The sequence below is a fragment of the Vipera berus genome, assembly GCF_964194415.1.
Source record: "Vipera berus genome assembly, chromosome: 8".
In the NCBI taxonomy this organism is placed as follows: Eukaryota; Metazoa; Chordata; class Lepidosauria; order Squamata; family Viperidae; genus Vipera; species Vipera berus.
In genome coordinates, this window is record NC_138211.1 from 329,795 (window position 1) to 357,776 (window position 27,982).

Here is a 27,982-nt window from a genome sequence, read left to right on the forward strand (position 1 = left end):
CGTACAGTATTTGTGCAGTTTGACAATCAGAGTAACATGCCAATCTTGCAGCGATGTGAGTTCTGCCAGAAGTCGGGTGCCACAGTCGGCTGCTGCCTGGCCACTTGCACCAGTAACTACCACTTTATGTGTTCTCGGGCCAAAAATTGTGTCTTCTTGGAGGATAAGAAGGTGTACTGTTCACGACACAAGGATCTGATCAAAGGGGAGGTACGTCCTATGCCACCTGCCTCTCTTCTTGCCCCTTATTTGTTTTCTGTCCAAATGACTTACTGTGGGTCTGTTTGCAGATAGTGCCAGAAAATGGCTTTGAGGTCCTGAGAAGAGTCTTTGTGGATTTTGAAGGAATTAGCTTGAGGCGGAAGTTTCTGAATGGTTTGGAACCAGAGAACGTCCATGTGATGATTGGTAAGCCCTTGGTGAAGTGAAGTCGGGATAGATGGTCTCTCACGCCACTGTTTTTCCTGTAGCTCAGCCTTTCTTCTACTTCCCTGTAGGGTCAATGAGCATTGACTGTCTCGGCATCCTGAACGACCTCTCTGATTGCGAAGACAGGCTCTTTCCAGTTGGATACCAGTAAGTGAAAGCCGCTCCTGTGTCAGAAGCTCCTTCGGGGGGGGGGGGAATGCAAAATGGTCAGAAGAAACTGGGCTGCAAGGGAGTGCTGGTTGGCTGGCCCAGGTCCCAGCAAGAGATGGAAAAGAAAAAAAAAAGAACAATCCTGTCTCCTCATCCCTTTGTTGTTTCCTTATTTTACACTCTTCACTTTTAATTGGATTATGAAATACAAGATAGTTCTCATTTTGTGACCACAGTCACAACTGGCATCTTATAATCTTACTTCAAAGAGCTTTCTTTTGCTTTACAAACCTGCAAAGATTGTAAATGCAAGGATTAGTTGTAAAGTTAATTTTTCTAATTACTATCATAATTTCAAATGGTTGGAAACAAGGCAGTTGCTAAATGAGGACTGCTTGTAACTTCCTTTAGAATGAATACTTTTAAGGTACAGCATCCATATGCTAAATCCCTTTCCTCCCCTGTACATGATTTGTACAATGTGCATACAGAAGGTCTTCCCTACACATTCCTATGTTGTGAGCAAGCAGCAGTTGCAAAAGAAAGGTGGGCAATGGACTGTCCCAAATACTCAGGTTAGACACTCCATGTAATCCTCTGCTTGAGATTCCACCTCCCATAACCCACAACTTAAAAGAGCAGGAAACGTCATCATATAGTAATTGAAATGTAAGGAGGTTGAGTTATTCTGTTCTAATAACATTAATTAATTTTATATCCAATATAAATTGAATGAATTCATTTTGTGGAAAATTAAACTGGACACAAGATAATTTAAAATTATTTTATTTTTGTTTTCTTTTTTCAAAATGTCCAACATTTTTCTGTGGCTTCAAAATTTCCAGAAAAATTATGTTATTGTCCCAGCACTTATCTGATGCATATACTGTTTGTTCAGGTGCTCCCGAGTTTACTGGAGCACAACTGATGCTCGAAAACGTTGTGTTTACACGTGCAAGATCATGGAATGCCGTCCTCCCCTCCTAGACTCCGACATCAACAGCACCATGGAACATGACGACAACCGGACTATTGTTCACAACCCAGTGTCACTTTCAGGTGTGGGGCAACAGAAGAGGGTCCTTGATGTCAAACTGGCAGCTGCCTCTGATCAACTGTTTCTCTTGCCTGGGCAGTTCCCTTTGAGAGGTCTCTTGAATTGAATGCTGAGAGGTTCCACTGCAAAAATACTTCTTTCTAGCTTCAGAGGAAGGCAGAAAGGGGCTGAGTGGTCAATGTGGCTTCCCCTTCCTTAGCTCTAGAAATTGGCTTTTAAAATATGCCTGCTTTCAGAGTTGAGTCTTTTGCCTAATGGAGAACAAAAGGGCAGGTGGAATTTCTCAGAAATGTTACTGGAGCAGAAGAGAGAAATGTTCAGTCATAAAATCATCCCTCCCAACATGTATAGTTCTCACTTTTAGTTGATGGTGATGTGAGGGCTCTTTCCCTTTCCTATGCAAAAATAAGTTATTGAGAAGAAATGCTTATTTCTGGGGGTTTTCCCTTGAAATAGTCTGTTCAAATAGACGTTGAGTTTAATTCAAATTGAAAGATGGTCCTATTTTTCTCCTGCAGCAGAAATTCCACCCAGAGATGGCCACGCAGCATCAGCTGACCTGAACACTCCCTCTGCAGATCTTTCTCCACATCCTCCGAACTTAAAGGCTCTGCGGATCAGAACTCTGAGTTTGGCTTCTTCCCAGCGAACTCCTGGTTCAAGGCCATTGCCTTCTGCAGGTCTGGCTCAGGACTCTCTTTTTCTGTGACGGCTTTAGAATATGGGATGTTTTTTTATTGAAAAACTATATTCATATATTTAATTCATTTAAATACCTTAAAAGTATTTCCAGATAAGACTAAACTAGCCCTATTGTAACTTAAAGCCTGGGAGAAATTTTGTTCTCTTTACTTTCCTAGTCCTGTTGTGTTATTTTGAGCCAAAGCCTGTCTTTCTACCTTCAAAGCCCCCGAATCACGATAGATTTGCCTGAGGGAAAAAGTAGAGCTGAGCTAAGGACAAGAAGTGCTTGACCCTGGGGATTTCTTTGGAATTCGTTGTGCTCCCTTTTCTTCTTAAAGGAATTATCTCTCCCTAGGAAGCCCCACCCCGGTGACACATGAAATTGTAACCGTGGGAGATCCTCTGTTGTCCTCTGGACTTCGGAGCATCGGTTCCCGGAGGCCCAGCGCATCTCTGTTTCCACAGCCACCGAGGTCTTGGATGCTGCCTCCCACCGGAGTCGGGACTACGAATGCTCAGCGCAGCATCGTCTCTTCGGGACCCAGCAGGAGTCCTGTCCCAGAGCACAACGTGAGCATCAAGCATACCGAACATTCTGTGGGACCAGCAGCCTCGCACGTTGCTCTCCAGGACACATTTACCCCTCCCAGTCTGGCCATCGCAAGCAGAGGCAGAGGAGCTCCTCTTCCGGAGGGAACCCTCTCCTTTGAAACTGTGCCTTCTGGAGGGCCCTTTCCTGCCAAGTCAGAGAAGGAGAAGCTGCTGAGCCTCCAAGACCCGAGTGCTTCCTGTGGGAATTCAAAAGCAGGCTGCCATAGACAAAACATCTCTGGCCCAGAAGGAAACCCAAGCAAGGGAGGGAAGTTCCCAGAGTCCTCTTCTGGACTGTTTTCTCCCAAAGAATCTGTAGTTTCTGCACTGTTGCACCAGAAACCCCCAAAGAAGGAACAAGACCGGCATCTAACACAGGCAGACAAAAATTGCTTTTATGAAGCCCCAGAAGCAAAGATCTCACCATTTTCAGGAATAAGTAATCAATCGCCTTGCATGAACGATCCAGTATCTTCTATGGATAGAGAGAGTAGACAAAAAATGAAGAAGGGGACAAAAGATAGACATTCTGGCAAGCTTTTTAGAAGTTTAAGTGTCCTCCCAAGTAGCCACAAGGAATGTGCAGAGACAGAATTTGTTCATCGGGCAATGACATCTGAGCATATTAATCAGCAGCAATATAACAGCATTGCTGTTGAGAAACTCACTGACAATAATCTGCTTGGCCAGGAGACATCCAAAGCTTCTTTCCAGAGTGAAATGGCCACCTCCAAGGATTTGCAGAATTCACAAAAGCGCACAGTGAAAGTAACCCTCACTCCACTCAAGATGGAAGGTGAGAGTCAGTCCAAAAATGTTCAGAGAGAGCACGATGCAGAATCTCAACCTAAGGTTTGCACACCAGCTTCTGTGTCCCAGTCTGTTTCCATCCCAGAGCACTCAGGAAAAGATTGTAGTGTCCCAGAAACTCAAAATTCTGCTTCCTCCTCAATGGCCCCAACCGATTCCCCTTATCCAAATCTGCCTGTTCAAGACAGTGGCTTGATGATCCAGGATGGAGCAAAAGAACAGGAAGAAGGCTCCTACAAGCGGCGATACCCTCGGCGTAGTGCACGCGCCAGATCCAACATGTTTTTTGGTCTGACCCCTTTGTATGGCGTGAGGTCATACGGTGAGGAAGACCTTCCCTTCTACAGCAACTCCACCGGCAAGAAGAGAGGCAGGCGGTCTGCTGAAGGCCAAGTGGACGGTGCCGATGATCTCAGCACTTCAGACGAAGAAGACCTCTATTACTACAACTTCACTCGAACCGTTGTCTCAAGCTCAGATGAGCACATGGCTTCTCATGGTCTATTCCGTGAAGAGGAACAGGTCAGTCTCCCCAAAATCTCTCAGCTGGATGGTGTGGATGACGGAACAGAGAGTGATGCAAGCATCACAGTAACAACAAGGAAAATCAATTCAGGAAACAAAAGGAGCGGCAAAGAAAATGGAACAGAAGGCTTAAAACTTGAACGAAGTGAAGATAGCGGGGAGAAAATGCAAGTGACCAAGAGTTCAATTGGTCATAAAACAGCCGATCCCAAAATGGAGAATTGCCGGGTCAAAACTCAAGATTCTTTGGAAGCTCAGCTGAGCTCCCTAGAAGCTGTTGGCCGTCGTCCTCGTGCCAACCCGGAGCCCTCTGAGAAGAGCCTGCTGGACACATTCAGCACAGAACTGCTGAAGTCCGACTCCGACAATAACAACAGCGATGACTGTGGGAACATTCTCCCTTCAGACATCATGGACTTTGTTCTGAAAAACACTCCCTCGATGCAGGCCCTGGGGGAGAGCCCGGAGTCGTCGTCCTCGGAGCTCCTGACTCTGGGAGAAGGTTTGGGCCTTGACGGCAATCGGGCCAAAGACATGGGTCTTTTTGAAGTGTTTTCTCAGCCGCTGCCGACAGCCGAGCCGGTAGACGGCAGCGTCTCGTCGTCAATCTCGGCAGAGGAACAGTTTGAGCTGCCCTTAGAGCTGCCTTCTGATCTCTCGGTCTTGACTACCCGGAGCCCTGCAGTGCCCAGTCAGAACCATGGCAGACTTGCAGTCATTCCAGAACCTTCCCTGGCCACCTCAGGGGATAGATCAAGGTTAACTATCCCTTCCTCAGATTCTGCTGAGAAGAGGGTAACGGTCACTGAAAAGGCTTCCTCTGGTGAAGCAGAGCCAACATTGCTAAGCCCACGAGTGGCCCCAAGCCCTGATGGCCCTTTGACCCCTGACCCTTTCACTCAAAGCCACCTGGAAGCAGAGCACATGGCCAGCCCGCCCTGTGGACCGAGGGACGCTGGTCTCGGGGCGGGCCAAGATCTGTCTGGCGGGAGCAGTGGGACCGCTGGCCTCCCTGTTTCTCCCTCTCTTCCGCTCCAGAATCCCAAATATGGGCCAAATGCCCCCGACAAGCCTGGCCCATCTCCCATCTCAAACACCGCTGTGCAGACAGCCCCTCTCCACCTGAAGACTGCTGCAGAAAAGCTCTTGGTGGTCAACCAGAATATGCAGCCCCTGTATGTTCTTCAGACGTTGCCCAATGGCATCACCCAAAAGATTCAGCTGACTTCTCCTGTCAGCTCTGGACCAGCTGGGATGGAGGCTGGGGCTTCTGTGCTTGGCCCAATGGACACAGCCAGCCTTGCCCTGGCTGCAGGCCTGAGCCCCGGCTTGCCCTCTGCCAGGCCTCTCTTTCCTGCGGCCAGCAAAGGCTTGCTGCACATGCCCCATCAGCAGCAGCACTTGCATTCCTTTTCAGCCAGCTCCTCTGGCAGTGGCGGCGGCAGCTTCCCGGCAGCCCTTGGCAGCTCTGCCTCGGGCCTTCTGATTGGGGTCCAGCAGCCGCCTGACCCCGAGGCGAATCCGAGGGTAGATATTGGGCCTGCAGTCACCCCCCCTCCCACCGGCCTCGGGAAGAAGCGGTCCATTGCACGCCTGCACTCCCGGAGGGCCAAGAAGCTAGCTCCTTCTGCCTCTGCTCCTTCTGACCTGGCCTCCATGAACTTTCCTCGCTCCTCCCCACCCAGCCTGCTTGATCTGGGAGCTGCGTGCCCACGAACTGCGCCCAGGATGATCAAGCGCTCCAAGCCAGGGCTCATGTACTTTGAGCAGGCACCTCTGTTGCCCCAGGAAGGGGGGACGGCTGCTGCAGAGGCAGCCCTTGGAGCGTCTCCCAGCATAACTGGGCCAAAATCTGGCCACCTCGCCTCCCCTCCATCTGAGCTTAATGTGGCCCCCCTGCCATCCCCGGGCCCAACAATCCCACCCCACCTGTTGGGACAAGGGGGCTCTGATGTGCCAGGCGTTTCGGATATGAGCTCCCTCAGCAGCCTGTTAATCAAAGCCACTCGGCAGGGGCTGAGCCTCCCGGAGCAGCCTGCTTCAGTGCCGCCAGTGGCTTCCAGGATGTTCCCGTCGCATAAGGAGGTATCGTTGGCCCAGTCTGCCTCTGTGGGGCTGGCAACGACTACTGCAGCAACCAGCATCTCTATCTTGCCTTCCTTGAAGACCGTGGGCATGTCTGCTGATCCTGGAAGCTCCTACCAGGCTGAGCCTCTCGCACAGCTTCTGGCGTGCAAAGCTGGGCCGGCCCCACCTCACCTGGACCTCCCCCCTTCACAGGCAGCTCCCCTTTCAGACTTTCCCCAGCTGATGGACACGGCAGCCGTGGGGCGAAACAGACCGGCCCCCCGTGCCCCCGCAGCCTCTCCTGGGAGCTCCCCTTCCACCGTGCTGGGCTCCACCAGGGCCAAAGCAAAAGCCAAGCGATTGCCGACCCCTTTGGGCAGCAAAGGATCCGGGAAGAAACCCAGGGTGCCTCCATTCTGGAACAGTTTCCCTGGCCAGTGCGCTCCACCACAAGGCAGGAGGGTGGCATCCCAGGACCCAGGCGGAGGGTGAGAGAGAGAGCTGTGGCTCTGACTTCCCTCCCCCTCCCAACAAAGCCCCTCAGCGCTTCTATGGTCCTTGCTGGCCGAGAGGCGAGTTCCCCCTGCCCTAGTCCCAGATCAACAGGATGGGGAGGGGGGCACTGGCTGGTTCAGACCACCTGCATGGTTCTAAAAGCAAAGGGAACCCAAGGGGAGACGCCAAAGCCTCCCACGTTGCTTTCGCCAGTGTTTGCTCTAGCAACTAGCCTCTCCCCGACCTAGTCAGCGTCACCTGCGTCTCATAGTTCAGTGACCGTGTCGCTGGATTTGTGGTAAGCCCAACTTCCAAGCTATGTTTTGCCTGCCTGTGTCTTCTAGGTCCCAGCCCTTGAGGGTGCAATCAGAGGAGGCAACAGACATACTGCAGGCAGCCCACAAATCAGCAGGGTAAGCCGATCCCTTGGGGCTAAGGGGGGAGGAAGGCCATGCTCACACCCACTGGCCTTCTAGCCGAGTTATTCTTAGATTTGGTGCCTCTGACCATGCCAAAAGTGTCATTGGGGAATTCAAAACAGCCAGGGAAACAGAGCGCCAGTCCTTATTTTAGAAATGTCCATATTTGCTGAATGTTCAGCACCATAGAATCGGCGATGCTTCTTGAGACATCAGAAGAGAGGATGACCATTGCAGCCAAAGGTCTTCTGCTGCAAATCTGTTCTCCCGCCAAACGTAGGCGCCTGCCAGAAAACTTTCCAAAACTTGGCATGTGCCTGTCAAACTATTAACCTAATCGGAGGTGGTGGCAGGCACCTTAGTTATTTTGAAGACCTGCGAGGCCCCAGCTGAAATGGGTCTCTCAGCCTTTTCCAACCTTCCTCTTCTCCACAGGCATTTACACCCTCACCCACCACTGCAGCCAACGCTGTCCACTTCAAACGAGTTAGAACATGCAGGTATGTGAAGACAGGCCTCCCTCTGCCCTGCCTGAGACCTGCAGGACGTGGAGGTCTGTACACCACAATCCTGCTTTACTGCTGTTAAATTTCTGGGAACTTTTCTTAGAACATTTCCTGTTTGGTCTGTTGTGATTTGTGTGACTGAGTGGTTATAAGAGTTCTTTTTTCCCTCCAGATTCCAGTGCTGAGGAGGAAGAAGAGGAGGAGGAGGAGGAGGAAGGCAGCTTTAGCTCCCCCCTCATGTTCTGGCTGCAGCAGGAGCGAACACGGAAAGAGAGCCTTGCAGAAAAGAGGCCCAAGAAAGGACTGATTTTTGAAATCTCCAGTGATGATGGCTTCCAGATCTGTGCAGAAAGTATTGAAGGTAGGCCCAGGAGACGGCCCGCTGCACCGGAGCCTTGCATCAAAGGGGTTGTGCAACATTGTTGGATGTATGGTTCCTTCTATTAAATCCTTGGTTGTTCTCTTAACCTTAGAAGCCTGGAAATCCTTGACAGACAAAGTTCAAGAAGCTCGGTCAAATGCCCGCCTGAAACAGCTTTCCTTCGCAGGTAGCAGCAGTTGGAGGGGAAACCCAGAGGGCAAGGAAAAGGGCTCAGTTTGCTGCACTCCCCACACAGTTCCCTTCCCGTTCAGAACAGCCCTTGCGCTGTTCCCAAAATGGCTTGGGTGGTGAGGGTGGGAGCCGAGCATGGAGTCAAGGCTGGGTGCTGGGCTGGCTGAGGTCCTTCTCACTGGGCAGAAAAGGTTACCTTTAGCTACTACCGTTTCAGGAGCGGTTGGGTTCCAAGGCCAGGCAGCCTCTCCAGCCCTTCGGCCTTTGCTCCAAAGCTGGGCTTAGCCTGATCCACCTTGCCCTGCTCAGTTGGAGCCACAGCTGCTCTTCCCACCTCTCCCTTTTCCAGGTGTGAGTGGGCTGCAAATGCTGGGCATTCTCCACCATGCTGTCGTGTTCCTGATAGAGCAACTCTGTGGAGCCAAGCATTGCTCCAACTACAAGTTCAGGTTCCACAAACCAGAGGAGGCCAAGGAGCCTCCTGTGAACCCCCACGGCTCTGCCAGGGCTGAAGGGCACCTCAGGCAAGTGGAGTTGTGTTCTTTCCCCTTTTCTCCCCAAGCTATTGCTGCTGCTGCTGCTGAAATACTGTTGAAGGAGAAGTCTTAGCCCCTCATGGCAAGAGGGGGAAGAATAAAATAACACCCCATCTCAAAAATTTGGGGTTGGCATGGCATGCTTCCCTCCAAAAGCATTGTTTCCTGGTTGCCTCTTTTTGTTTAAGAGTTCTTCATGTGTTGCATTTTATCCCATTTTTCAGACAATTACACTCTTCCACAGTGGCTCACAACAGTTAAAGGAGAAAGACAGGCAATCTCAAAGACAAGCAGCGCAAGGGACAGGGGGGAAAGGGAGATCAGTTCTTTGAGGCCAGAGCAAAGTGGTGAGCCATAAGGTGTTTTGGCCAGGCCAGCCCTGTCTTACTGCTGTTCTTGTCTGAGCCTGAGAATTTCTGGAAGCGTGCTGTGGCAGTCAGTGTAAAGTGTAATGCTTCTCTTTTGCACTTCAGGAAGTCTGGTCTTGACATGTTCAACTTTCTGGCTTCTAAACATCGCCAGCCCCCACAGTACAATCCCAACGATGAGGAGGAAGAGGAGGTGCAGCTGAAATCTGCCCGGTACATAGCGAGAGGGGAAAGCTATCTGGCTGAGTTTTTTGTAACTCATTGTAGATGGGAGGAGGGGGCTTGTATTCCTGCACCTGAGCTGTAAGCCACGATGGATGGTAGAAAATTCGTCAAGGGACCAGGGTCCCGTCACACTTCAAGTAGGAGATTTGGAGCTGCATCAGGCATTCAGGTTGATGAAGTCAGTGGTTATGTCAGACGTAACCCTCAAGTAGACTCTTCCTCATCTGTCTTCAGGAGGGCAACCAGCATGGATCTTCCGATGCCCATGCGCTTCCGACACTTGAGGAAGACCTCCAAGGAGGCAGTTGGGGTTTACAGGTAAGTGAGAGTTCTAACAGAAAAGAGGGAGGAGGAGAAACCTGGGCCAGCTGACCTTGGGAATCTGCCCAGGGATACCTCGTGACATTTTTGACCTTGGAGATGTTTGAAGGCAGCTCACTTGCCAGATGCCTCCAGGAACAGTGCAAGGCTTGTCAGCTTTGTGTCCTCTGCCATCCTGTCAGGTCTCCTATCCACGGACGGGGCCTGTTCTGCAAAAGGAACATAGACGGAGGGGAGATGGTGATTGAATATGCTGGCAATGTCATTCGCTCCATATTAACTGACAAACGTGAGAAATATTATGACAGTAAGGTGAGTGAGTGGCCAGCAGTTGCCCAGATCTGTAGGCTGTAGAGTGGTGAGGTGAACTGGCTTGGGCAGGACTGTCCCATCTGGTCCTTTGGATGGCCTTTGGAGATCTCACCGCCATCCACGTTCTCTGTCTCCCAGGGCATCGGCTGTTACATGTTCCGTATTGACGACTCGGAGGTCGTGGACGCTACCATGCATGGGAACGCAGCGCGCTTCATCAACCACTCCTGTGAGCCCAACTGCTACTCCCGAGTCATCCACATCGACGGGCAGAAGCACATTGTCATCTTTGCCATGCGCAAGATCTACCGTGGTGAAGAGCTCACTTACGACTACAAGTTTCCCATTGAAGATGCCAGCAACAAGCTGCCCTGCAATTGCGGCGCCAAGAAATGCCGGCGGTTCCTCAACTGAGCAGCTGAGCTGACCACAGCCAAGGCCGGAGGAGAGCCGGGTGCTGGGGCCCTCCACAGCCACAGATGTGCTGGCTTGATTTGGCGGGGCAGGGCCTGCTCGGAGCGAGGCGCACTTTGGTGTGCTGTAGGATTAGGAAAATGGGAATGTGAGCTGCAGCAACCAAGGCTGTGCCAAACCGGCATGGGCACCTGGTTGCCTCCTCAAGTGCGGATTGTGAGACCTACCCTCATGTTCCAGCTTGGGCTGGCAGCTGAGCGGTGGTTCTCGAAGATTCCTGTGACCACTAGGGAGTAATCCCAAGGCAGCAGTTTGGGCAGTTCTAGTTCTTTGGATGAGCTTTCAGGTGGACAGGCAGGCCCTTAGAGGGGGGATTTCTGTCCCAGAGAACCATCTCGTGCTGAACGCTCACAACTGATCCCGGCCCTGTGTCAGAAATTTAGTGGTCCCCAGAGTGGAATTGGAGCACCCCAAGTGCAGCTTGTTTCCTGAGAAGGAAGAGTGCTGGTCAGCCTGCCAGGAGCTGCATTGGCAAAGGAGATGAGGAATCCTGGACTTCATGAAATCCATGTCTCTTTTCAAGCCTCTAGAAATAGCTCTCCTCTCAGCCTCCTTCAGTTGCACCATCTCGAATTAAGTCTTTGGATTTTCCTTGGTTCTGTTTACATTTTAGTATTTAAAAGTTTTATAAATGTAAATATATTTTGTATATTTTTCTATGAGCAGCACTTCATAGGAAAGAGCACTTAGGAAACTATTTTTTCAGTCATGGTTGCATCTTGACTTAAAAAAGAATCCATTTTAAGGGTGAATGTTTTATTTTAATAGGATGATCTTTCCAAGGTTGGGTCAGGGACATCCTGATTCCCCCCTCGGGAGGGAAAGGAGATTCTGGGTGCTGCTTCGGCTGCCCCTTAAGTTGAAAGGGAGGAAGAACTCTCCCATTTTTAGGAGAGGATAGAACATTTGGGGTTTGGTGGGCCTTCCATTCTCCAGCAGTCAAATGGTCGACTCTCCCTGGACGTGAGCCAAACCGCCGGGATTCTCTCTAACCTCCCCTTCCTCTCCTGCCCCAGTTGAGGCCAGAGGAATAAACGTCCAGTTTCTCACCAGGCTGTGCCCTGGTCCGTGTTACTCTGGAGGCAAGCCAGATAAGCTGTGCACATCTCTTAAAAGGTAGCAGAATCATGGCCTGCTCTGGCGAAGCCACTTGGAGCAAAGCCCTGGCTTCTGCTATCAGGAACCCATCCACCACTCTCCTGGAAGGAGACGTCAGTGCTCCTGACCGTCACCTTTGCTGTCCCAAGCCAGCCAGACCTTCCTACCCATGAGGCGGTTTGGGAGAAAGAGGCACGAGCCAGGTGGGGTTAAGAGGAGGAGGAGGCAGTTGCTGCCTAAAACTGCTCTTTCCGTCTTGGCTGCTGGGCTGCACCGTGGCTGCTAGAAGAGGCCTCCCTTTTCACTGAAGGATGCTCTGAGCAGGCTCTGAATTTCGGCTCAAGCAAGGTTTTGTTGGGTTCCCCTTCACAGGCATCTCCTGCTGTTACTAATCTGGTTGTCCTGAGCAGCAGCAGAGCTGCTTTGGGCTGCTCTGAACCCCACAATGCTGCTGCTGCACCCGAGGGGGAGGCTGGGGAGAGGTCGCCTCTCCAGAGCAGCAGAGAGAAGGGAGCAAAAGGAAGCTGGGCTGGACTGGGCAGCTTCCTGGAAATATGAATGTATCTTTCTAAGAACTGACAGATCGTGAAATTGGAGAATACTAAGTCAGTCCACCCTTTAAAGTTTTTTTTTTAAAGGAAAAGCGGGTCACTGCAAAGGGCTGGGCAAGAATCTTCTTTGTTGTGAAGCAATACCGGGTTTTCAGTCAAATTCATCCTGTGTGCAGAATCATGTCATTTGGCCAGGTTGCTGCTGGTTCATCCCCTGCTCTCCCCCCACCCCATGCCTGCAAGTTTTTATGACTATAAATAAGGTATCTATAGAACTAATACCGTGCTGCATTGTGTCTTGAAGCCTGGCTTTGAATTCTCTTTAACCCTTTAGATAATGGTTGTGTTCCAATTGCTGAAAAGGCAGGAAAAACAACATGCCAAGGGCTCCATGGGCAGTGGATGCTTCCTCCACTGGACCTGGGTCCCATTGCAGACTGGGGGGGGGGCATTAGGCTGAGCTGGTCTGTAAGCGGATCTCCCAGAAGTAAGGCTGGAGACTTGGCTGTGGATGCTCCTGACCTTCCGTGTTCAATAGTCAACCCTTGTACAACTTGCTCCTCTCCGCCTCTTTTTGGATTCCAGTTGGTGGAGCTCCTCAACAGCATTGTGCGCTTTCTGGTCTCTTAACAAGGTCTTGCAGCTTTGCCTTCCCGCCAAGATCTGTGCCCGTGGTGTTTCTTGGAATTCAGCGTCCGCAATAGCTACAGGTAGTGAATAAATGTCTCAAGCCACTTTGCAAAAGCTACATAAACAGGGCTCTGATCCATACAAAAAGCAACTTATCATGTAAAACCAATTTCTCTTCTTTTCTTGTGTTCTTCCAAAATTAGTTGTTTTTTTCTTTAAAAGGAGGAAATGTGTTGCTTGTGCTGCATCAGTGTTAATCCCCTGTCATTGTTACAGGGATGAAGGAAGTACTTTCAATAGTTTTAAGAAATGACTGAAAGACTGAATGTAAAAATAAGTGTATATAGTTGTACAAAAAAAGGAGTTTTTAAACATGTTTATTTTCTATGCACTTTTTTATTTAAGTGATAGTTTAATTAATAAACATGTCAAGTTTATTGCTTCAAAGGATGGGGTTGTGATTGGGGCTGAGATTTTTCCCATGCCAGTGTGTTCTTCTTACCTGCATGATAGAAAGGCCTTGTTCCCCACACCTGAGGCAGTTCTGTATCCCAGTATCTTTGCTGGTCAGGTCCGTGGGTCTCCAAATGCTGCATGCCCAAAACAAGTGAATGTGCAAACTTCCCTGCCCCCACCCCAGAGCTCTTTGAAGGAGAACAAGGTGAAAGTCCCCAGCAGCTGCTTTCCTCCAGAATCCTGACGCCTGAGAGAGCAAGAGAATGAGTCAGTCCAGCCACTACTGGAACCTTTCCCATTTTCAGTTCGTTTTCCTCAGCGGCATTTTCTCATAGGGTGCCCAAGAAAAAGCCCTGCTGAATCAATTTCCATGTTAAATGTGCCCCCATTTGAGTTGGCTGGTCAGACACAAAGGCTCTTGGACAGGGAAATGGATGCTGACTCCAACGCAACGGCTCCCTTTGCTTTCCACAAGGGAGATAATGCTTTCTTTAATTCCGGTAGCAGGAAGCCCCTTCCTCCAGAGTCGGATCGTTCATCTACTAGCCTGACGCTTCCTGTTCAGCAGGTTTCTCTGAGATGAGCTGACATGGAGTCACCCTGTTCCTCTCCTCTACGGGCTCAGTCCTGGGCTCCCCCATTTCATCTCTGCAAATATGCTCAGGAAAAGGGCCCAGGACCCCAACTTCAGCTCCCTGATCACCCCCAACAGTTGCCCTTCACCGCCTTCTGCACTGTAGGAGGCTGGCGGGCACAGCCCAGCTCCTCCCTCGTGGCCATTGGCTGCTGCTGGACCGGCCCCTTCCTCCCCAGCCAGAGCTTTCAAGATCTCTTTGAAGGGGCCCAATTCTCCCCACAGAACTCGCCAGGGCTTCAACATGGCCACAATCAATGATCAGGCAGTTTTGCAAACTATTTTCCACCCAAATGTTCCCTTTGATGAAGATTGGCAGGAGAAGCAACAACCAATCCAAGGTGATGATTCACTTTCGGGGGGGGGAAGGGGGGAGATGGTTTTTCATAAACTTCAGAGGCTTCTTTCTTTGCAAGCTCTCAGAAGCAAGGAGATGCTTCCGATCTCTGCTCACAACAGATTCCTCAACCTATTTCTCACAAATCATTTTCAAATCAGACACCTGAAAGGGACGGTGGGCTGGAGAGTTTTTGCCCATCGCTCTCCAAAACGGATTGGGAGAAGGTGATTGGCAGGCTGCTTTCAGGCCCTTGCTACCTTTGTTCATGCTTCCAAAAAGCAGCAAGGCTATAAGTTGCTTCCTTCCCACTGAAGGGCAATCTGTCTTTCAAAAGACAAGTAACTGTCAGGCGGGTGGGGGAAGGCTTGGCTGTTACAACTGCCTCTTCCAAAGCTGAGGTTTCAGGGGTTGCTTGGGACCCATCGTCCCTGGAGTAGCATTGGCGTCTGGCTACCAGTTGGCTCTCGAGATTATTAGTTGCCAGAACCAGCTCCCTTTTTCCTGACTGCTTCTCACACTGGTGACAGAAGGCGGCTTTGATCCTGAGCTGCTGAGGCAAGCCACTCATCTGGAGGCCCAGGGAATCGCAGCAGCTGAAGGAGGCGACCTGGAGCTGGCCCTGGAAATGTTTAACCAAGCCATCCAGCTGCTTCCAGAGCGAGCCTCGGCCTTCAACAACCGTGCACAAGCTCTTCGGCTCCAAGGGGATGTCGCAAGTAAGTGCGCTCAGGGCTTCATCCATCCTCTCCCTCCACTGGTGACCATGGCTGTCCTTGGCCTGGGACAGGAATCTCAGTCGCTCAGGGCACTAAAGCAGGGCATCTGCTTCGGCCTGAAAGCACAAAGCAAGACCATCGCTTTGAATCTGCTTGGATCACTTCATCTTGAGTACAGCATTTTCGAATTTTTGTTGGGTCTATTAACAAAACTGCGAGCAGCTGCTCTAGAAGTATAAAGTCTCCTTGCCAAAGGGGTTCCCATCTATTGGGATAACAGGTCATACAAACACGGCAGGTGACTGGGTTGCTGGACAGTCGCCTCCTGAACTAGGCTTCCACTCCCTGTTTGATCCTGTTCCTTTTCAGATCCCTCTATCGTTTATCTGATTTATATGGCTACCCAGCTCACAATATGATTCACAATTAGGTCAAAAAGAAAGGAACCAAAACTTAATGAGGACCTAAAACAGAAAAGCAGAATGAGGCCAACCACCACATGTGCCTTTCAAGAATGGACTCTGGCCTTTTGGGAATGGGACAAGGGTCCATAGGGCAGCCCCACCTCTGCCATGAAAGGCTCAGGTTTCCTATTTGTAGAAGGCACTGACCCAACGTTTATTTAATTAACTCGGCCACGCTTTCTTTTTCCATCCCATCAGAGGCTCTGGAAGACTTGGAGGCAGTGCTGAAGCTCAGCAAAGGGGCCGGCCCGGTGGCCCGCCAAGGCTTTGTGCAACGCGGGCTGATCCAGAGGTTGCAAGGCCAGGAGGAAGCGGCCCGGAGAAGCTTTGAGCAGGCGGCTACCCTGGGCAGCGTCTTTGCCCGCCGGCAGCTGGCGCTGATGAACCCTTACGCAGCTCTCTGCAACCAGATGTTGGCAGAGGTGATGAGGAAGTCTCACCCGAAGCGGGAGAAGGAGACCTGCTGAGCCTGGTGGGGAGGGGAAGGGGGGCGAGGGGGCAGCTGAATAAAGCCCATGGCTTGAGACCACCAACCAAGGCCTGCTTTTGTCGCCCGGGTCCCCAGCCAGCAGCCCCCTGCGGAGGGAGGGACAGAAGAGGGCCCCGCTAGGCAGCGCTTTTTCAGGTCGCCACCGCCCGGCTGGAAAGTCGATGCCCAAGGCGGGTGGCGGCGGTAGTTGGGCAGGATCGCGAGCCTTCGGACCGAGAAATCCAGGTCGGGATTTCTAATGTGCCGGTAGGCTGAAAACGCAGCTGCCGCATCCTGGAGGTGAGCGGCCTGCGGTGCTCCAGGAGCCGCTCCCACCTCGCAGCCCAGGATGGACGCGGCTCCGGATCCCGCAGCGCGAGGCGCGCCGCTCCCCGAGAGCTGGCTGCTCTGCCCGGGGCGCCCCTTCCTGTCCCCCCGCCGGCGCCGGAGAGGCGGCTCGGTGCCCGGGAGCTCACCGCCCGCGCTGTTGCTGCTGCTGCCGCCGCTGCTGCTGCCGTTCCTGCTGCGGCGCGCCACACCAGGTAGGGTGGCGGGCGGCGCACTTGTCTCCCGCGGACCACGGTTCCCCCCCCGGCCGGTAACCTCCGCTCCGCTCCGCTCCGCTCCGCCGCAGGTGCGGTGGCGACGTCGGAGACCAGGATCGACGGACGGGCCCTTTCGGTGAGCAGCTTGCGGGAGGCTGAGAGCCGCGCCTTCACCTGCCTGGCGGCGGCCTCCAACCTCACCTGGTACCTCAACGGGGAGCGGCAGGAGACGAACTCATCCGGGGGGGTGCTGGCCGCGGCCGGCGACGCCTTGGGGGAGGGCGGCAGCGGCACTTTCGTGGTCACGGCGCGACGCGTGGACCACCGGCTGGACTGCGACGCCACCGACCCGGCCACGGGGCGCGTCTCCACCGCCTCGGTCTTCCTCAACGTGCAGTGTGAGCGCGGGGGGAGGGCGGCTGGGGGGCGCAGAGGGCTCCGGAGGGGAGAAGCGGGATGGAGGCTGAACGGCGCCGCCCTCTGTACGAGTGCAGTTCAGCCCGAAATCGTGAAGGTGGACGCCCATTACCGCGAGGCGAGCGAGCCCGGCCTCCTGCTGGTGCTCTTCGTGCTGGTCCAAGCCAACCCGCCGGCCGACGTGACCTGGGTGGACCAGGACGGGCAGGTGACGGTCAACGCTTCGCGCTTCCTGCTGCTGGACGCCCAGACCTACCCCTGGCTCGCCAACCACACCGTGAGAGTGCAGCTGCACAGCCCGCCCCCGAACGCCTCCCTCCGAGCCTCCAACAGCCTGGGCGTCGCCAGCTCCTCCGTTCCGCTCCCCGGTAGGTAGGGGTGCGGGGGCAAGGCCTAGGCGGGGGCTCACAGGCCTGGGGCAGGCATTGGGGCAGGTCCACAGCCTCTGCCAAGCAAGAACTGGCTGACACATCCTCTTCATGGATGCCAGATCCAAGCCTTCCTTCCATCAAAGGGACCTGCCTGCACACAGCCCCGAGGGGAGCCTGTCTCCTTGCCAACCCAGGGCCCACCTGCATCCCAACAGTTGGATGCAGCCTTCTGCGGCCCCAGGCTGCCTTTCCTGCTCTTGGCTTGTAGGAGGCAGACATTCAGCTGCTTGCATTGCCCTGGCAAAATTTCTTTGAGGCTACTTCCCAGACACAGGGCAGCCTTCCTGCAGAGAGCAACACTGAGCAAAGGAAAGCCAGCAAGAGGAGGGCCAGCTTGCTTGTCTGGATGAGGCCACATTTCAACACAGTAGAGAGCAGGGTGAGGCCACAGCCTGCTGACGAGCATCTCCGGCTTCTCTAGGTCTCCTGGCCACCCAGCTTGAACTGCCTCTGGTGGCCCTTGTGGGGGCAGCTGCTGTGGCTCTGGTGATACTCCTGAGTTTTGGGGTGCTAATCAGTTGGGCTGTTTCCCAGAAGCCCAAAAAGTCAGGTAGGTGCAGGAGAAGCCTTTTCAGCCTGGGCTGGGCCTGTCTCCTTGCTGGGGGGTCACCTTCCTTTCTCTTCTTCTTTAGGACCTGGTCCAGCAGCGCAGCCTTCTCTGAGGTAACCTTCTGGGACTGCTAGAGTGGGGTAAAAGCCCCGTTTGCTCTGTAGCCTGTTTTGGGAATACTTTATACAGACCCACTATACAGACCCACTGACAGGTGGCATAAGCATCTCCCCAAAGTAAAATCCCAAGAACCTGTGGCCTTGCCTTGAAGTGTGTGTGGGAGGGGGAGCTGGAAGGATCCGAGAGCTAATTGCTTCGCATTTTCCACAGCAATGTCCTTCAGCCCAAGGAAGCCCACCTGACACGGGCAAACAGGTCTCTCCCTTCCAACCTGAAACTCAACGATCTTGCGCCAGAACAAAAAAGTGAGTGGTGAGGATCTGGGGGGGGAACTGGGAAAGGGGGGGGCATGTCAAGGCATGAGTCACTGCTCCAGCCCTCTTTCCTACTACTCCAAAGGTAGAGCGAATAGTGCTCCTGCAGAGCAAGATGAAGATGCTATTTCAGACCCCCAAAACCACCCAGTCCTTGCTGAACAAGGTAACGGAGCCTTCTGCCATGTAGGGTGGGGGTGGGGAAGGAGCTACATTCATTTCGCCAAGCCCCTCTCGGTTTAATTCTGAAACATAGGAAATGTTAGCATTCAGTGATACACAGCTAATTCTGTAGCATCCCTTTTCAAGAGAGTTCTGAGCAGCTCCACCTGGTGCTGGAGAAGACTGCTGTGCACTCACCACCCCAGGGAAATGTCAGATGAGCTGGAAGAATGTCTGTCCTAAGTAGCATTTTAGGACTGTTTTGCTAGCGGGCTCTTCCAGAAGAGTTTTAGCCAGCAACCCTGGATCCTTTGGCAAAATGCAGTCCTGCAGGGCAAGAGCAGCCTTTCTGCCGCCCAGCATTTCAGGCACGCTACCAGAGGAAGTAAGCTGCCATTGGTGCTGTGTGAAAGGTACCCACTGATGCCTGCCTGCTTCCTTATTGCAGCTGAATCTGGTTAGAACTTAGAAGTAAGTCATCTCTGTTGGATGATCCTGCATGTTCATGGATAGTTTCAAACAAACCTAAGTCTTTCAAAAATCCTGCTAAAGTAACTGCTGTGGACCAAATTCCATATTCTCTTTTTCTGCTTCTGCAGGTTTGGGCCAATTTCTTACCATTGGATATATTTATAGAGCCACTAGTATGAGTAGCGATGAAATCTGGCTGTGAAGTCTGTCACCGTGTCCATCCCCAGCACAGAGAAGCAAGAGAGGCACAAGGAGGGCGGGCAAAGGGGACCAGGAGTACCTCTGCTTTTAACCCTGGAACAGGATGAACTGTACAGGGTGGGTCCTTTTCACTCTACTCATTTCCAGCAAAATAGGCATCCAGCAGCTGCCCTGCTTCTCCGTCCAACCTGAGGACTGTCTTCCTACCCTCACCTTTGCCATCCGCAGACCTGGAAAGCTATCGCCATGCACATCTCAGCCTAGGATTGTAGCTTTGCAACTTCTACGCTTAAAGAATAAATGGCTGTGGTTAAGGTGTTGCCCTTTCCTTCCCCCTGCCTGGATTTGGCTGTGAGGCTGCTATGAAAAGGACTCTCAATCTCTCAGTCCCCAGGATGTAAAAGAAACCCAATAAACCCAGGCACATACATAAAGTGCCGGCATAGGTTGCAGTTAAAAGGCAGAGCAGGCTGCTGGACCTGTTTCATAGGCAGCCTTACAATAGCTTTGCTCTGCTCCCAAGGGCCCCAACGAGACACAAAGTCCCACATTCCCCAAACTCTCGGCTTGCACTTACAGCAAAACTTTATTACACAAATATCACACTGAATTATCATCTGAATGAGGGGCCAGCAACAATTCCAAGGGAATGGGTTTTGGAAACCTCTCGTAAATAACCCTGAGGTGAGCAGCATCTTTATTTAAACACTGGGAGGCAGGAAACTGTGACCTCTGCTCTCAGGCGAAACTTAAAATATCTACCTCTCCAGCCTGTGAGGGTGGATTGGAGGGGGGGCTGACCACCTTCTTGCCCTCAGCCAGAGCCTTGAAATGCTGCAAAAAAAGGAGCAACCACCAATGAAGCGAATCTCATTTCAGGCTTCCTGTGGAGACCGTTCCTGGTGAAAGTCTCCTGGTGAAAGCAGGTAGAGAAGACCTGTTCCAGCAGGCTCCGTCCTTGTGGGCAGCAATAGTAGCCGCTCTCTTGCTTACCTGTGAATTTTTGAATTCGGAGTAGAGTGAAAATAGGGTGTGCAGAGGTTGGATGTGACCCTTGTAGACAGGAATGTCTAGAATGGCTGGAGAAAAACCCCAAGAGAAGCATTTAAGCCAGAAGCTCCAGGTCCAACTTCATCAAGTGGAACCCAGAGAACTCTGCCAGGTGCTGGACGATCCAGAGCTATTTTGGCTCAGTCCAGTCAACGAGCCAGGCCTTCAGCAAACATCCCCAGGCTCGGCACAGGGTCAGGGCACTCACCACAGATGATGTCTGTGTATTCAGCTAAGCTGCAGTCAACGTCAGCAGTCGGGAGGCTCACCTGGGGGCCAGAGACGAAAGCTTAAGGCTAACTGCGCTTTCTGCATGAAGCAGCTCTCATGGCCCTGCTGGAAACCCTCAAAGAAAACAGTTATACGGTATGGGGCAGGACTTACCCATTGGGGAGGTCACTATACCTTTCCCAGCAACTCTTCAAACTCTGGAGTCCATTCTTGCATCAGCGTATCTATATCGGGCATCGGCCTGCAAAGGACAAGCAGCCCTGAGAGCTGGCCACCAGGAGGCCCTATGGGAGTACTTCCTCCTTGTAAAGAGGAAAAAGTCAGGAAGAGCATCAAGGGCTCCATGGGGGACCTCGAGGCAGACCTAGCATAATGGACGGTGGCCGGAGGCTTGCAGCGGTGGAGTTCACTGATGCTGTCGATCCAGCTCTCCACGGCTTTGGGGTTCTTCTCCGCGTTCTCAAGGCTCTTTACTTTTACCTGCTGCTAGAAATGCAAGCCGACCTCGTCAGTGGACTGGACCTGTGGGGCTGGCTTCCTGCCCGTTTCCTTCCTCCTCCACTTACGGCTACATTATGTTGCTTGGAGTTCTCAGTGAGCCACAAGGAAAGTACAGTGGGATCCGACTGTTTGGTGGATGGCTCATCCAGCACTAACAAGCCCAGATTATCCGTCTTCCCATCTGGGCGTGGAACCTGCCAAAAATGAGCCACAGCAACATATTTTCAAACCCAAGGAACAGAGCTAGTCCTTGAGGGCCACCGGCCAAGGCTCTGGGCCCCAACTCTCCAGCATCTTCCACAGACCAGCAGCAAGAGGTCCAGGAAAGGGTCCCACAGGACTAACGTTCCCCGTAGGACCCAGGCTTCTGGGCACCTTTAGGAAGGCATCGATGTCTCCCACTGCAGGAATGAAGTCCGGGATGAAAGGCTTCAGCCTGTGCTCCAGGTCGATCATTTGAGAGGAATACCTGGAGGGGGGGAGGGGAGACGCTTAGTACAGCGCCAGGCGCCCCTTCTCACCCCCCCACCAATTTCCCCCCCCTCACCTCCGGATGTACTGAAACAGCTCCTTCACCTCCAGGGAGACGGGGAGGTAGTCGTAGTCGGTCGAGTTATAAGCCCTGCGGAGGGAGGGAGGGAGGGAGGGAGGGAGGAGGCAGCGCGGCTGAGCCAAAGGCGCCCCCCTCGGAACAACGCCCCCGCCCGCCCGCCCGCGCCTCCCCCCCCGCGCTACCCCTCCAGCGGGGCGCCGTGCTCGTCGTCCTCGTCGTCGTCGTCGTCGTCGTCCGAGTCGGTCTCCGAGGAGTCCTCGTCGTCGTCCTCCACCTCGTGGCCGCTAAAGCGCCGGCCAGAGCCCAGCGCGCCGCCGCCCCCGCCGCCCTTCTTTTCGGGCTGCAACAGGGCGCCCGCGGGCCGGTCGGGGGCGGCGACGGGGGCCCAGCCGGGCGCGCGCGGCGGGGTACTCCCTCCCTTCAGGGCCGCCGCGCCGCCGTCCTCGTCCTCGTCGCTGCTGTCCCTGCACGGCGGGCGCGCGGGGCGCGGACCTGCGGGCGGGAACGGCGGCGTCACGGGGGCGGGGGGCGGCGTCGCGCGGGCCCCTCGCGCCCGCCTCCCCCGGGCACCCACCGGGCTGCGGCGGGCTGGGCGCGTAGATGCTGGCGACCTCCTCCGTCTCGTTCACGTCCAGGCTCTCGTCGTAGGGCTGGTTCTCCACGAGCCGCGTCTAAAAGCGAGAGAAGCGCGAGGGAGGGCAGCTCGCCGGCGCCCAGACCCCGGCCGCGCCCCCGGCCCTGCCCCGCACCTGCAGCCCTGGCTCGGGCGGCGCCGGCGACGCTCCGCTCATGCTGCGTCGGGGGCCGCGGGAGTTGAGGCCGCAGCGGGTCCGTCGCCAGGCAACGGGTGGCCGGAACCTTCTCGCGAGAACCGGCTGCATTTTCCCCCCCCACTCGGGCCGACCGCGCCTGCGTGGTGACGCCACTTCCGCCTGAGAGACGTGGCTCGCCGCCATCTTGTGCGGGACTCGGAAGCGGCGGAGACGCGGCGCCCAGCAGCAGCAGCAGCAGCAGCTCCGCGGAGGCCGCCGCCGCCGCCGCCATGGTGAGGTTCGGCCGGGAGCTGGCGGGGCTGGCCCAGAGAGGTGGCTGCGAGCTGGCGCTCTCCCCGCGCTAGGCCGGCCTCCCAAGCCGCCTTGCGAGCGTGGGCCTTCTCTCCTCCGCAGGTGCTCCTGGCCGCCGCGGTCTGCACGAAAGCGGGTAAGGCGATCGTGTCGCGCCAGTTCGTGGAGATGACGCGGACGCGCATCGAGGGGCTGCTGGCGGCCTTCCCCAAGCTGATGAACACGGGGAAGCAGCACACGTTTGTGGAGACGGAGAGCGTGCGCTACGTGTACCAGCCGCTGGAGAAGCTCTACATGGTGCTCATCACCACCAAGAACAGCAACATCCTGGAGGACCTGGAGACGCTGCGGCTCTTCTCCCGGGTGGTAAGTGGGCCGGGCGGTGGCGGGAGGCGGCTGGCCGGGCAGGCGGAGAGGAGAGCGGGCCGAGCTCTGAGCCTTCCCCGTCGCCCCCTGCAGATCCCCGAGTACTGCAGGGCGCTGGAGGAGAGCGAGATCTCCGAGCACTGCTTCGACCTCATCTTTGCCTTCGATGAGATCGTCGCCCTGGGCTACCGGGAGAACGTCAACCTGGCCCAGATCCGGACCTTCACCGAGATGGATTCTCATGAGGAGAAGGTCTTCAGGGCTGTTCGCGAAGTAGGACAAAGTTTCTCTGGCTTTCTGTGGAATATGGCCGGTCACCCGCTTCTTTCCTGTTCTGCTCCCAGAAAAAGCCATTTACTTTGTTTTTGCTTCCTTTTTTCAAGACCCAAGAACGAGAAGCTAAGGCTGAGATGCGCCGGAAAGCCAAGGAGCTACAACAAGCACGGAGGGATGCCGAGCGGCGAGGCACCAAAGCTCCAGGATTTGGGGGCTTTGGCAATTCAGCCGTATCAGGAGGCACCCTTGCTGCCATGATCACTGAAACCATTATTGAGTCAGAGAAGCCAAAAATAACTCCGGCTCCAACCAGGTGTGTCATTTGCTTTGGGAGTGAGATTGGTTGCAGAAGGTAAATGGATTGCAAGGAAGAGTTCACGGGTCTCTATGCATTTACGGGTAGTCCTCAATGCACGACCACAATTGAGCCCAAGCTTTCTGTTGCTGGGACAGTTGTGAGTTTTGCCCCATTTTGCAACTTTTTTTGCCAGAGTTGCTAAGTGAATCTGCAGTTGTTAATTTAGTAACATGGTTGTTAAGTGAATCTACCTTTCTCATTGACTTTGCTTGTCAAAAGGTCACAGAAGGTGATCATATGATTCCGGGGACACTGCAACCATCTTGTGTCAGTTGTCAGACCTGTGAATTTTAATCAGGCGACCATGAGCTGTTGCAACGAAAAATGGTCATAACTCACATTTTTCAGTGCCATTGTAACTTTGGTCACTAAATGAACTGTGAGTTGAATATTATCTGTATTGTTTTGTGGGGGACATATTTGTTTTCCTGCTTGCGTAAAGATTCAGAACGACTTACAGTAACGTTCAATTGCCAAATAACACGAAAGCATCATTGGTCAGAACAGGGCGAGGTGGTGACCTAGTTGGGATCTGTAGCAGATACATTGATGGGCTAAAGCCTGTGCGTTCCTTGGGATTTCTCCCTTCTGAAGAGCCGGGATGGCACATGAACAAATCATTTTCTTAGTGAAATGGGCCATGCAGAGCAAGGAAAGCAGGGAAGGATCTTGCTGCGTTCTTTGGGCAAAATGTCTCATGCATTTTGTTTTGTTTGTTTAGACCTTCTGGTTCAAACAAGGCACTTAAGCTTGGCACTAAAGGGAAGGAAGTGGATAATTTTGTGGATAAACTAAAATCTGAAGGTGAAAATGTTACTTCTTCTGTTGGCAAGCGTTCCTCAAATTCAGCAGCTGTTCTTGCTCCACCCATTAACATGGAGAGGTATGTGTATTACCCAGGAATGTAGAAAGGTAAAGAGAAAAGCACACAGTATCCTGCATAGCAGAAACCAAGTTTCTGTTCTAACCCAAGCCCAGAGGAAACCTGGTCTCCTGGAGAACAAATACCTTTAGTCAGGTGAAGCTTTTTAACCATGGTTTGATGGCTGAGTCCTTCTCTAGTCAACACTGTCCCAAGTGGTAAACCATAAGGAAACCAGTCAAGCTGTGGGTTAGCACAATGCTGTTTGGAGATGTTTGGGCTTTCAGTGAATTTGCAAGGGTCAAGACTGTAATACGTAGTGTTGATTTGTGGGTGTCCCTAGGAGGCAGGGCTACAGAAGGGGTGCCTCTCTCTTTAATACCTGGGAAGCCCAGTTGGAAGGAAGGAGGCCTCTAACGCCCTGCCTTCTGGGGCCTCCCTTCTTCTAGTGTGCATATGAAGATAGAAGAGAAGATCTCACTCACCTGTGGCCGGGATGGGGGGCTTCAAAACATGGAGCTGCATGGCATGATCATGCTGCGGATCCTGGATGAAAAGTTTGCTCGGATTTGTATTCACATTGAGAATGAGGACAAAAAAGGTGTGCAGCTCCAGGTAAGGTTGGCTGGAGATTAGGATCAGGGTTATTTTGAGGTGGGCGCATCTGTTTTGGGGTGGAGTGGCTTGGCTGACCGGTGGCTCCCTTTTCAGACTCACCCCAATGTCGACAAGAAGCTTTTTATGTCAGAGTCTGTGATTGGCTTGAAGAATCCAGATAAGTCCTTCCCCATCAATAGTGACGTGGGAGTGCTGAAATGGCGGCTGCAAACGACGGAGGAGTCTCTCATTCCACTAACCAGTGAGTTGCTTCAGTTCAGGGAGTAGCAGGTATCCCAGAGGTGGAAGACATTCAGTCAGCCGGTGTCCTGCTCCTGTCCCTGCTGAGAACATTCAGGTCTCCTTGCTTGAACCATCTCAGCTGGCTTTCTTTTGGATCCTAGTTAATTGCTGGCCATCAGAAAGTGGCAACAGCTGTGATGTCAACATTGAGTATGAGCTGCAGGAGGACAACCTGGAGTTAAATGACGTAGTCATCACCATCCCTTTGCCGTGAGTAATTGTCCTGCTTGCCAAGAATCTTCTCAACCACCAGGAGTGCCAGTTCTGGGGTGGTGGGGAGTTCAGAGCTAACTCATTGTTGTTTGCCTAGGTCTGGTGTGGGGGCTCCTGTAATTGGAGAGATTAATGGTGAATACCGCCACGATAGCCGAAAAAACCTCCTCGAGTGGTGCTTGCCAGTGGTTGATGTCAAAAACAAGAGTGGCAGCCTGGAGTTCAGTATTGCAGGGCGACCAAATGACTTCTTCCCCGTGCACGTTTCCTTTGTCTCTAAGAAGAATTTCTGCAACATTCAGGTGTGTCTTGCTGGGGGCTGAATGACAACTGTCACCCTTCTCCTTTGCTGTGCCCTGTTTGGAGACAGCTGCCTATCTCGGTAGGAGGAAGGGAGCTGTTTCCACCCAAATGGGCCTGGCAGAACAGCTGCTTCTCCAGTGAATGGTGTCCTGGGCCTCTTTGTCCCTGTCAGCGGCTACTCTCATTTCTTCAGGCCGCCCTGGTCATTCATGGGGACCAAAAATATCTTTTTATTGGCACTGGGGAAGTCAGGGACAGTGACTGGTGGCAGGTCTTGCCTTCCCAACTAACTGCTTTCTTTCTGCAGGTCACCCAAGTGACCCAGGTGGATGGGAACAGCCCTGTGAGATTCTCCACAGAGACCACCTTCCTCGTGGACAAATATGAGATCCTGTAACCCTTGCTGAAGGGAAGCAGCAAGCAAAGGCCGAGGCTGGCTATGTAGAAAGAGAGCTGCAGCCTTCAGCGTCAGGGAACGTTGACATTTGTTTACCCGCTGACATTTCCCAGGTCCCAACCGCTCAGGCCGAGAGAGACTGCCTGCTTCTCTGGCAGAGATGCCCCACCTTGGCAGGCAACTTCTCCCTCCACCCCACCCCACCTTTTCTTCCACAGAGGGTACCCCAAAATGGTTCCAGATGCAGCGGCAGGGAGATTGCTACCAGCAGCCTCCCTTTTCCAGTGCTATGCTGGCCTTGCCAACCCATCTGATCCTGAGCGGAGGTGGGGGAAGCTTCCATGCTTGTGCAGCTCTCGCCTGAAAGCTCCTCCCTTCTCTCTATCATTTTCTTGAACCTGGTGCCCCTGCAGAAGAATAAAGGGCAGCTCTTTCTGGCTTCTCTGGCTTTGAGATCCTGGAAATCTCAGCTTGCGGGCAGGGAAGCATTGGGCACCTTAAATGCATTGGGCTGTGCTCGCCTGCTAAAGAAGACTCCACATCACCTCTGTCCACATAGCCCTGGGTGGGGACCGTGAATTATACTGATTGGAGATTTGTCTGCCTGATTCTTAATATGGGGTTCAGTTTAATTCTATTGTCAAATGCAATTTGTTCCCAAATGACATTGAAGGTGACACTGAAATAAGATTTTGGAACCCTGCAAAATAATTACTTACTTAAAGCCTGTATGGCACATTCCAGTGTATGAGAAGAATCGTTGCTCCTGAATCCAATAAACAATATTCTAAAAGAAAAGAAAAAAGTGCTCTTTAGCTCTCGGCAAACGAGGACTGAGGGTGAGTCCTGAAGCATTGCTGGGTCTGAAAAGTAATTGCCTCAGGAGAACACAGTTGCTTCAGGTGGGTGAGGTAGTCCGAGAAAATGAAGGAGCATTCCCCCCCATGACCTGGGTCCCACCAGAAAAAGAGAAGGCAAGGCAGGCAGCTGTCACCTGTCTAGGCCTGGGGACTGGGGAAGCAGCTGACAGGGTGGGGGTTCAGGGCAGAAAGGATGGCAGACTCGAGGCGATTGGCAAGTAATGCAAGGCTCCCCTAAAATGTTGAGACTAAACTGTGATTGAATGTTGCTTCTCCGGGGGCCGCAGGCTAAAATGTGATATGTTACAATCATGAAAAATGTATATGGTGAGATGGCCAATTGCATTTCCTTCAAAATAAAAAGTCATATTCTTCAAATACATATTTAACCAATAAAGGAGAATATTTGTAGCTCGGTTGAAATGAGGGGTCCTTGGTTCTCTCTGAGCTTGCTCGTTTTCTTGCAGACGTTTCATTACCATCAGTGCTGATGAGGTAATGAACTGACCTGTACTAAGGACCCTCGTACACATTTAACTTCATCCCTAAAGTGGCCGTCTGAAATGGCCTGTTCCTCGATTCCTGGCATCTGTGGGGACACGGCTGATTTGCTTCCAGAGTGAATTGGGGGCCTTGGGCACAAATTCCTACCCTGTTTCAGTTCTCGTGGTTTAAATCTTTGTCCAGAGTGTCCTGGAAAGTTGGCACTGCACCTTGTCCTGCAGAACAGCAAATTGGAAGCTTGGCCCGCGGGAGCACTCCAGGAAGGAGATCAAATTCCAGACCAGATTCTGCACTAGATCTCCCTGCACCCAACCTGTGCCTTTCTCCCATTAGCCACAGAGCTGTACCTGGTGGCCTGCATATTTGTTGTTGTTAGCTGCGAAGTCATGTCCGACCCATCGCAAGCCTATGGACAATGTTCCTCCAGGCCTTCCTGTCCTCTACCATCTTCTG

At 52.9% G+C, this 27,982-nt stretch overlaps 5 protein-coding genes across 14 annotated transcripts in view; 4 read left to right on the plus strand and 1 right to left on the minus strand.

The window, feature by feature from the left end:
• The window catches only part of KMT2A (lysine methyltransferase 2A), a 39,374-nt gene extending 26,136 nt beyond the window's left edge, over window positions 1–13,238 (plus strand). For 3 of the 5 annotated variants that reach the window (XM_081333717.1, XM_081333719.1, XM_081333718.1), the window contains 12 exons: window positions 52–210; window positions 291–408; window positions 498–576; window positions 1,478–1,638; window positions 2,155–2,316; window positions 2,676–6,801; window positions 7,153–7,221; window positions 7,663–7,727; window positions 7,906–8,094; window positions 8,207–8,281; window positions 8,636–8,810; window positions 9,047–9,301. In XM_081333717.1, coding sequence (XP_081189843.1) covers window positions 52–210; window positions 291–408; window positions 498–576; window positions 1,478–1,638; window positions 2,155–2,316; window positions 2,676–6,801; window positions 7,153–7,221; window positions 7,663–7,727; window positions 7,906–8,094; window positions 8,207–8,281; window positions 8,636–8,810; window positions 9,047–9,083 — 5,415 coding nt within the window. In that variant the 3' untranslated portion in view covers window positions 9,084–9,301. Of the gene's footprint in view, window positions 1–51; window positions 211–290; window positions 409–497; window positions 577–1,477; window positions 1,639–2,154; window positions 2,317–2,675; window positions 6,802–7,152; window positions 7,222–7,662; window positions 7,728–7,905; window positions 8,095–8,206; window positions 8,282–8,635; window positions 8,815–9,046; window positions 9,404–9,649; window positions 9,734–9,918; window positions 10,049–10,186 lie in introns of those variants that run through there. The other 2 variants (XM_081333720.1, XM_081333716.1) reach the window with 2 other exon arrangements.
• A 537-nt stretch (window positions 13,239–13,775) lies between these two features.
• Window positions 13,776–15,912, plus strand: TTC36 (tetratricopeptide repeat domain 36). The gene is given in 4 exon segments (XM_081333381.1): window positions 13,776–14,086; window positions 14,088–14,232; window positions 14,759–14,947; window positions 15,610–15,912. Coding segments are annotated over 4 exon segments (843 nt in total). The 5' UTR covers window positions 13,776–13,846; the 3' UTR covers window positions 15,879–15,912.
• Window positions 15,913–16,158: 246 nt separating this feature from the next.
• Window positions 16,159–19,394, plus strand: TMEM25 (transmembrane protein 25). 4 transcript variants are annotated; one of them, XM_081333379.1, is made up of 8 exons: window positions 16,159–16,422; window positions 16,515–16,823; window positions 16,920–17,210; window positions 17,695–17,823; window positions 17,906–17,936; window positions 18,154–18,248; window positions 18,320–18,423; window positions 19,019–19,394. In XM_081333379.1, exons 1-8 carry the CDS (start codon window positions 16,230–16,232, stop codon window positions 19,067–19,069), a joined length of 1,203 nt encoding a protein of 400 aa, XP_081189505.1. In that variant the 5' UTR covers window positions 16,159–16,229; the 3' UTR covers window positions 19,070–19,394. The 4 variants fall into 4 exon arrangements, with proteins under 4 accessions (XP_081189505.1, XP_081189504.1, XP_081189503.1 ...); XM_081333378.1 differs by having other exon boundaries at window positions 18,343–18,423; XM_081333377.1 differs by having other exon boundaries at window positions 17,695–17,936.
• A 264-nt stretch (window positions 19,395–19,658) lies between these two features.
• IFT46 (intraflagellar transport 46) lies at window positions 19,659–22,598 on the minus strand. Of its 3 annotated transcripts, none has more exons than XM_081333808.1 (11): window positions 22,176–22,598; window positions 22,001–22,097; window positions 21,609–21,918; window positions 21,421–21,495; window positions 21,249–21,342; window positions 20,939–21,067; window positions 20,737–20,858; window positions 20,547–20,613; window positions 20,350–20,410; window positions 20,085–20,170; window positions 19,659–19,925 (listed from the first exon to the last, which is right to left on the minus strand). In XM_081333808.1, the coding sequence occupies exons 1-11, from the start codon at window positions 22,380–22,382 to the stop codon at window positions 19,830–19,832; spliced, it is 1,344 nt and encodes a 447-aa protein (XP_081189934.1). In that variant the 5' UTR covers window positions 22,383–22,598; the 3' UTR covers window positions 19,659–19,829. The 3 variants fall into 3 exon arrangements, with proteins under 3 accessions (XP_081189934.1, XP_081189935.1, XP_081189933.1); XM_081333809.1 differs by having other exon boundaries at window positions 20,737–20,855; window positions 22,176–22,285; XM_081333807.1 differs by having other exon boundaries at window positions 20,547–20,855; window positions 22,176–22,285.
• On the plus strand, window positions 22,354–27,448 carry ARCN1 (archain 1). The gene is made up of 10 exons (XM_081333806.1): window positions 22,354–22,471; window positions 22,593–22,856; window positions 22,950–23,129; window positions 23,240–23,445; window positions 24,212–24,373; window positions 24,802–24,967; window positions 25,064–25,211; window positions 25,354–25,462; window positions 25,563–25,767; window positions 26,076–27,448. Exons 1-10 carry the CDS (start codon window positions 22,469–22,471, stop codon window positions 26,163–26,165), a joined length of 1,533 nt encoding a protein of 510 aa, XP_081189932.1. The 5' UTR covers window positions 22,354–22,468; the 3' UTR covers window positions 26,166–27,448.
• Window positions 27,449–27,982: the final 534 nt, after the last annotated feature.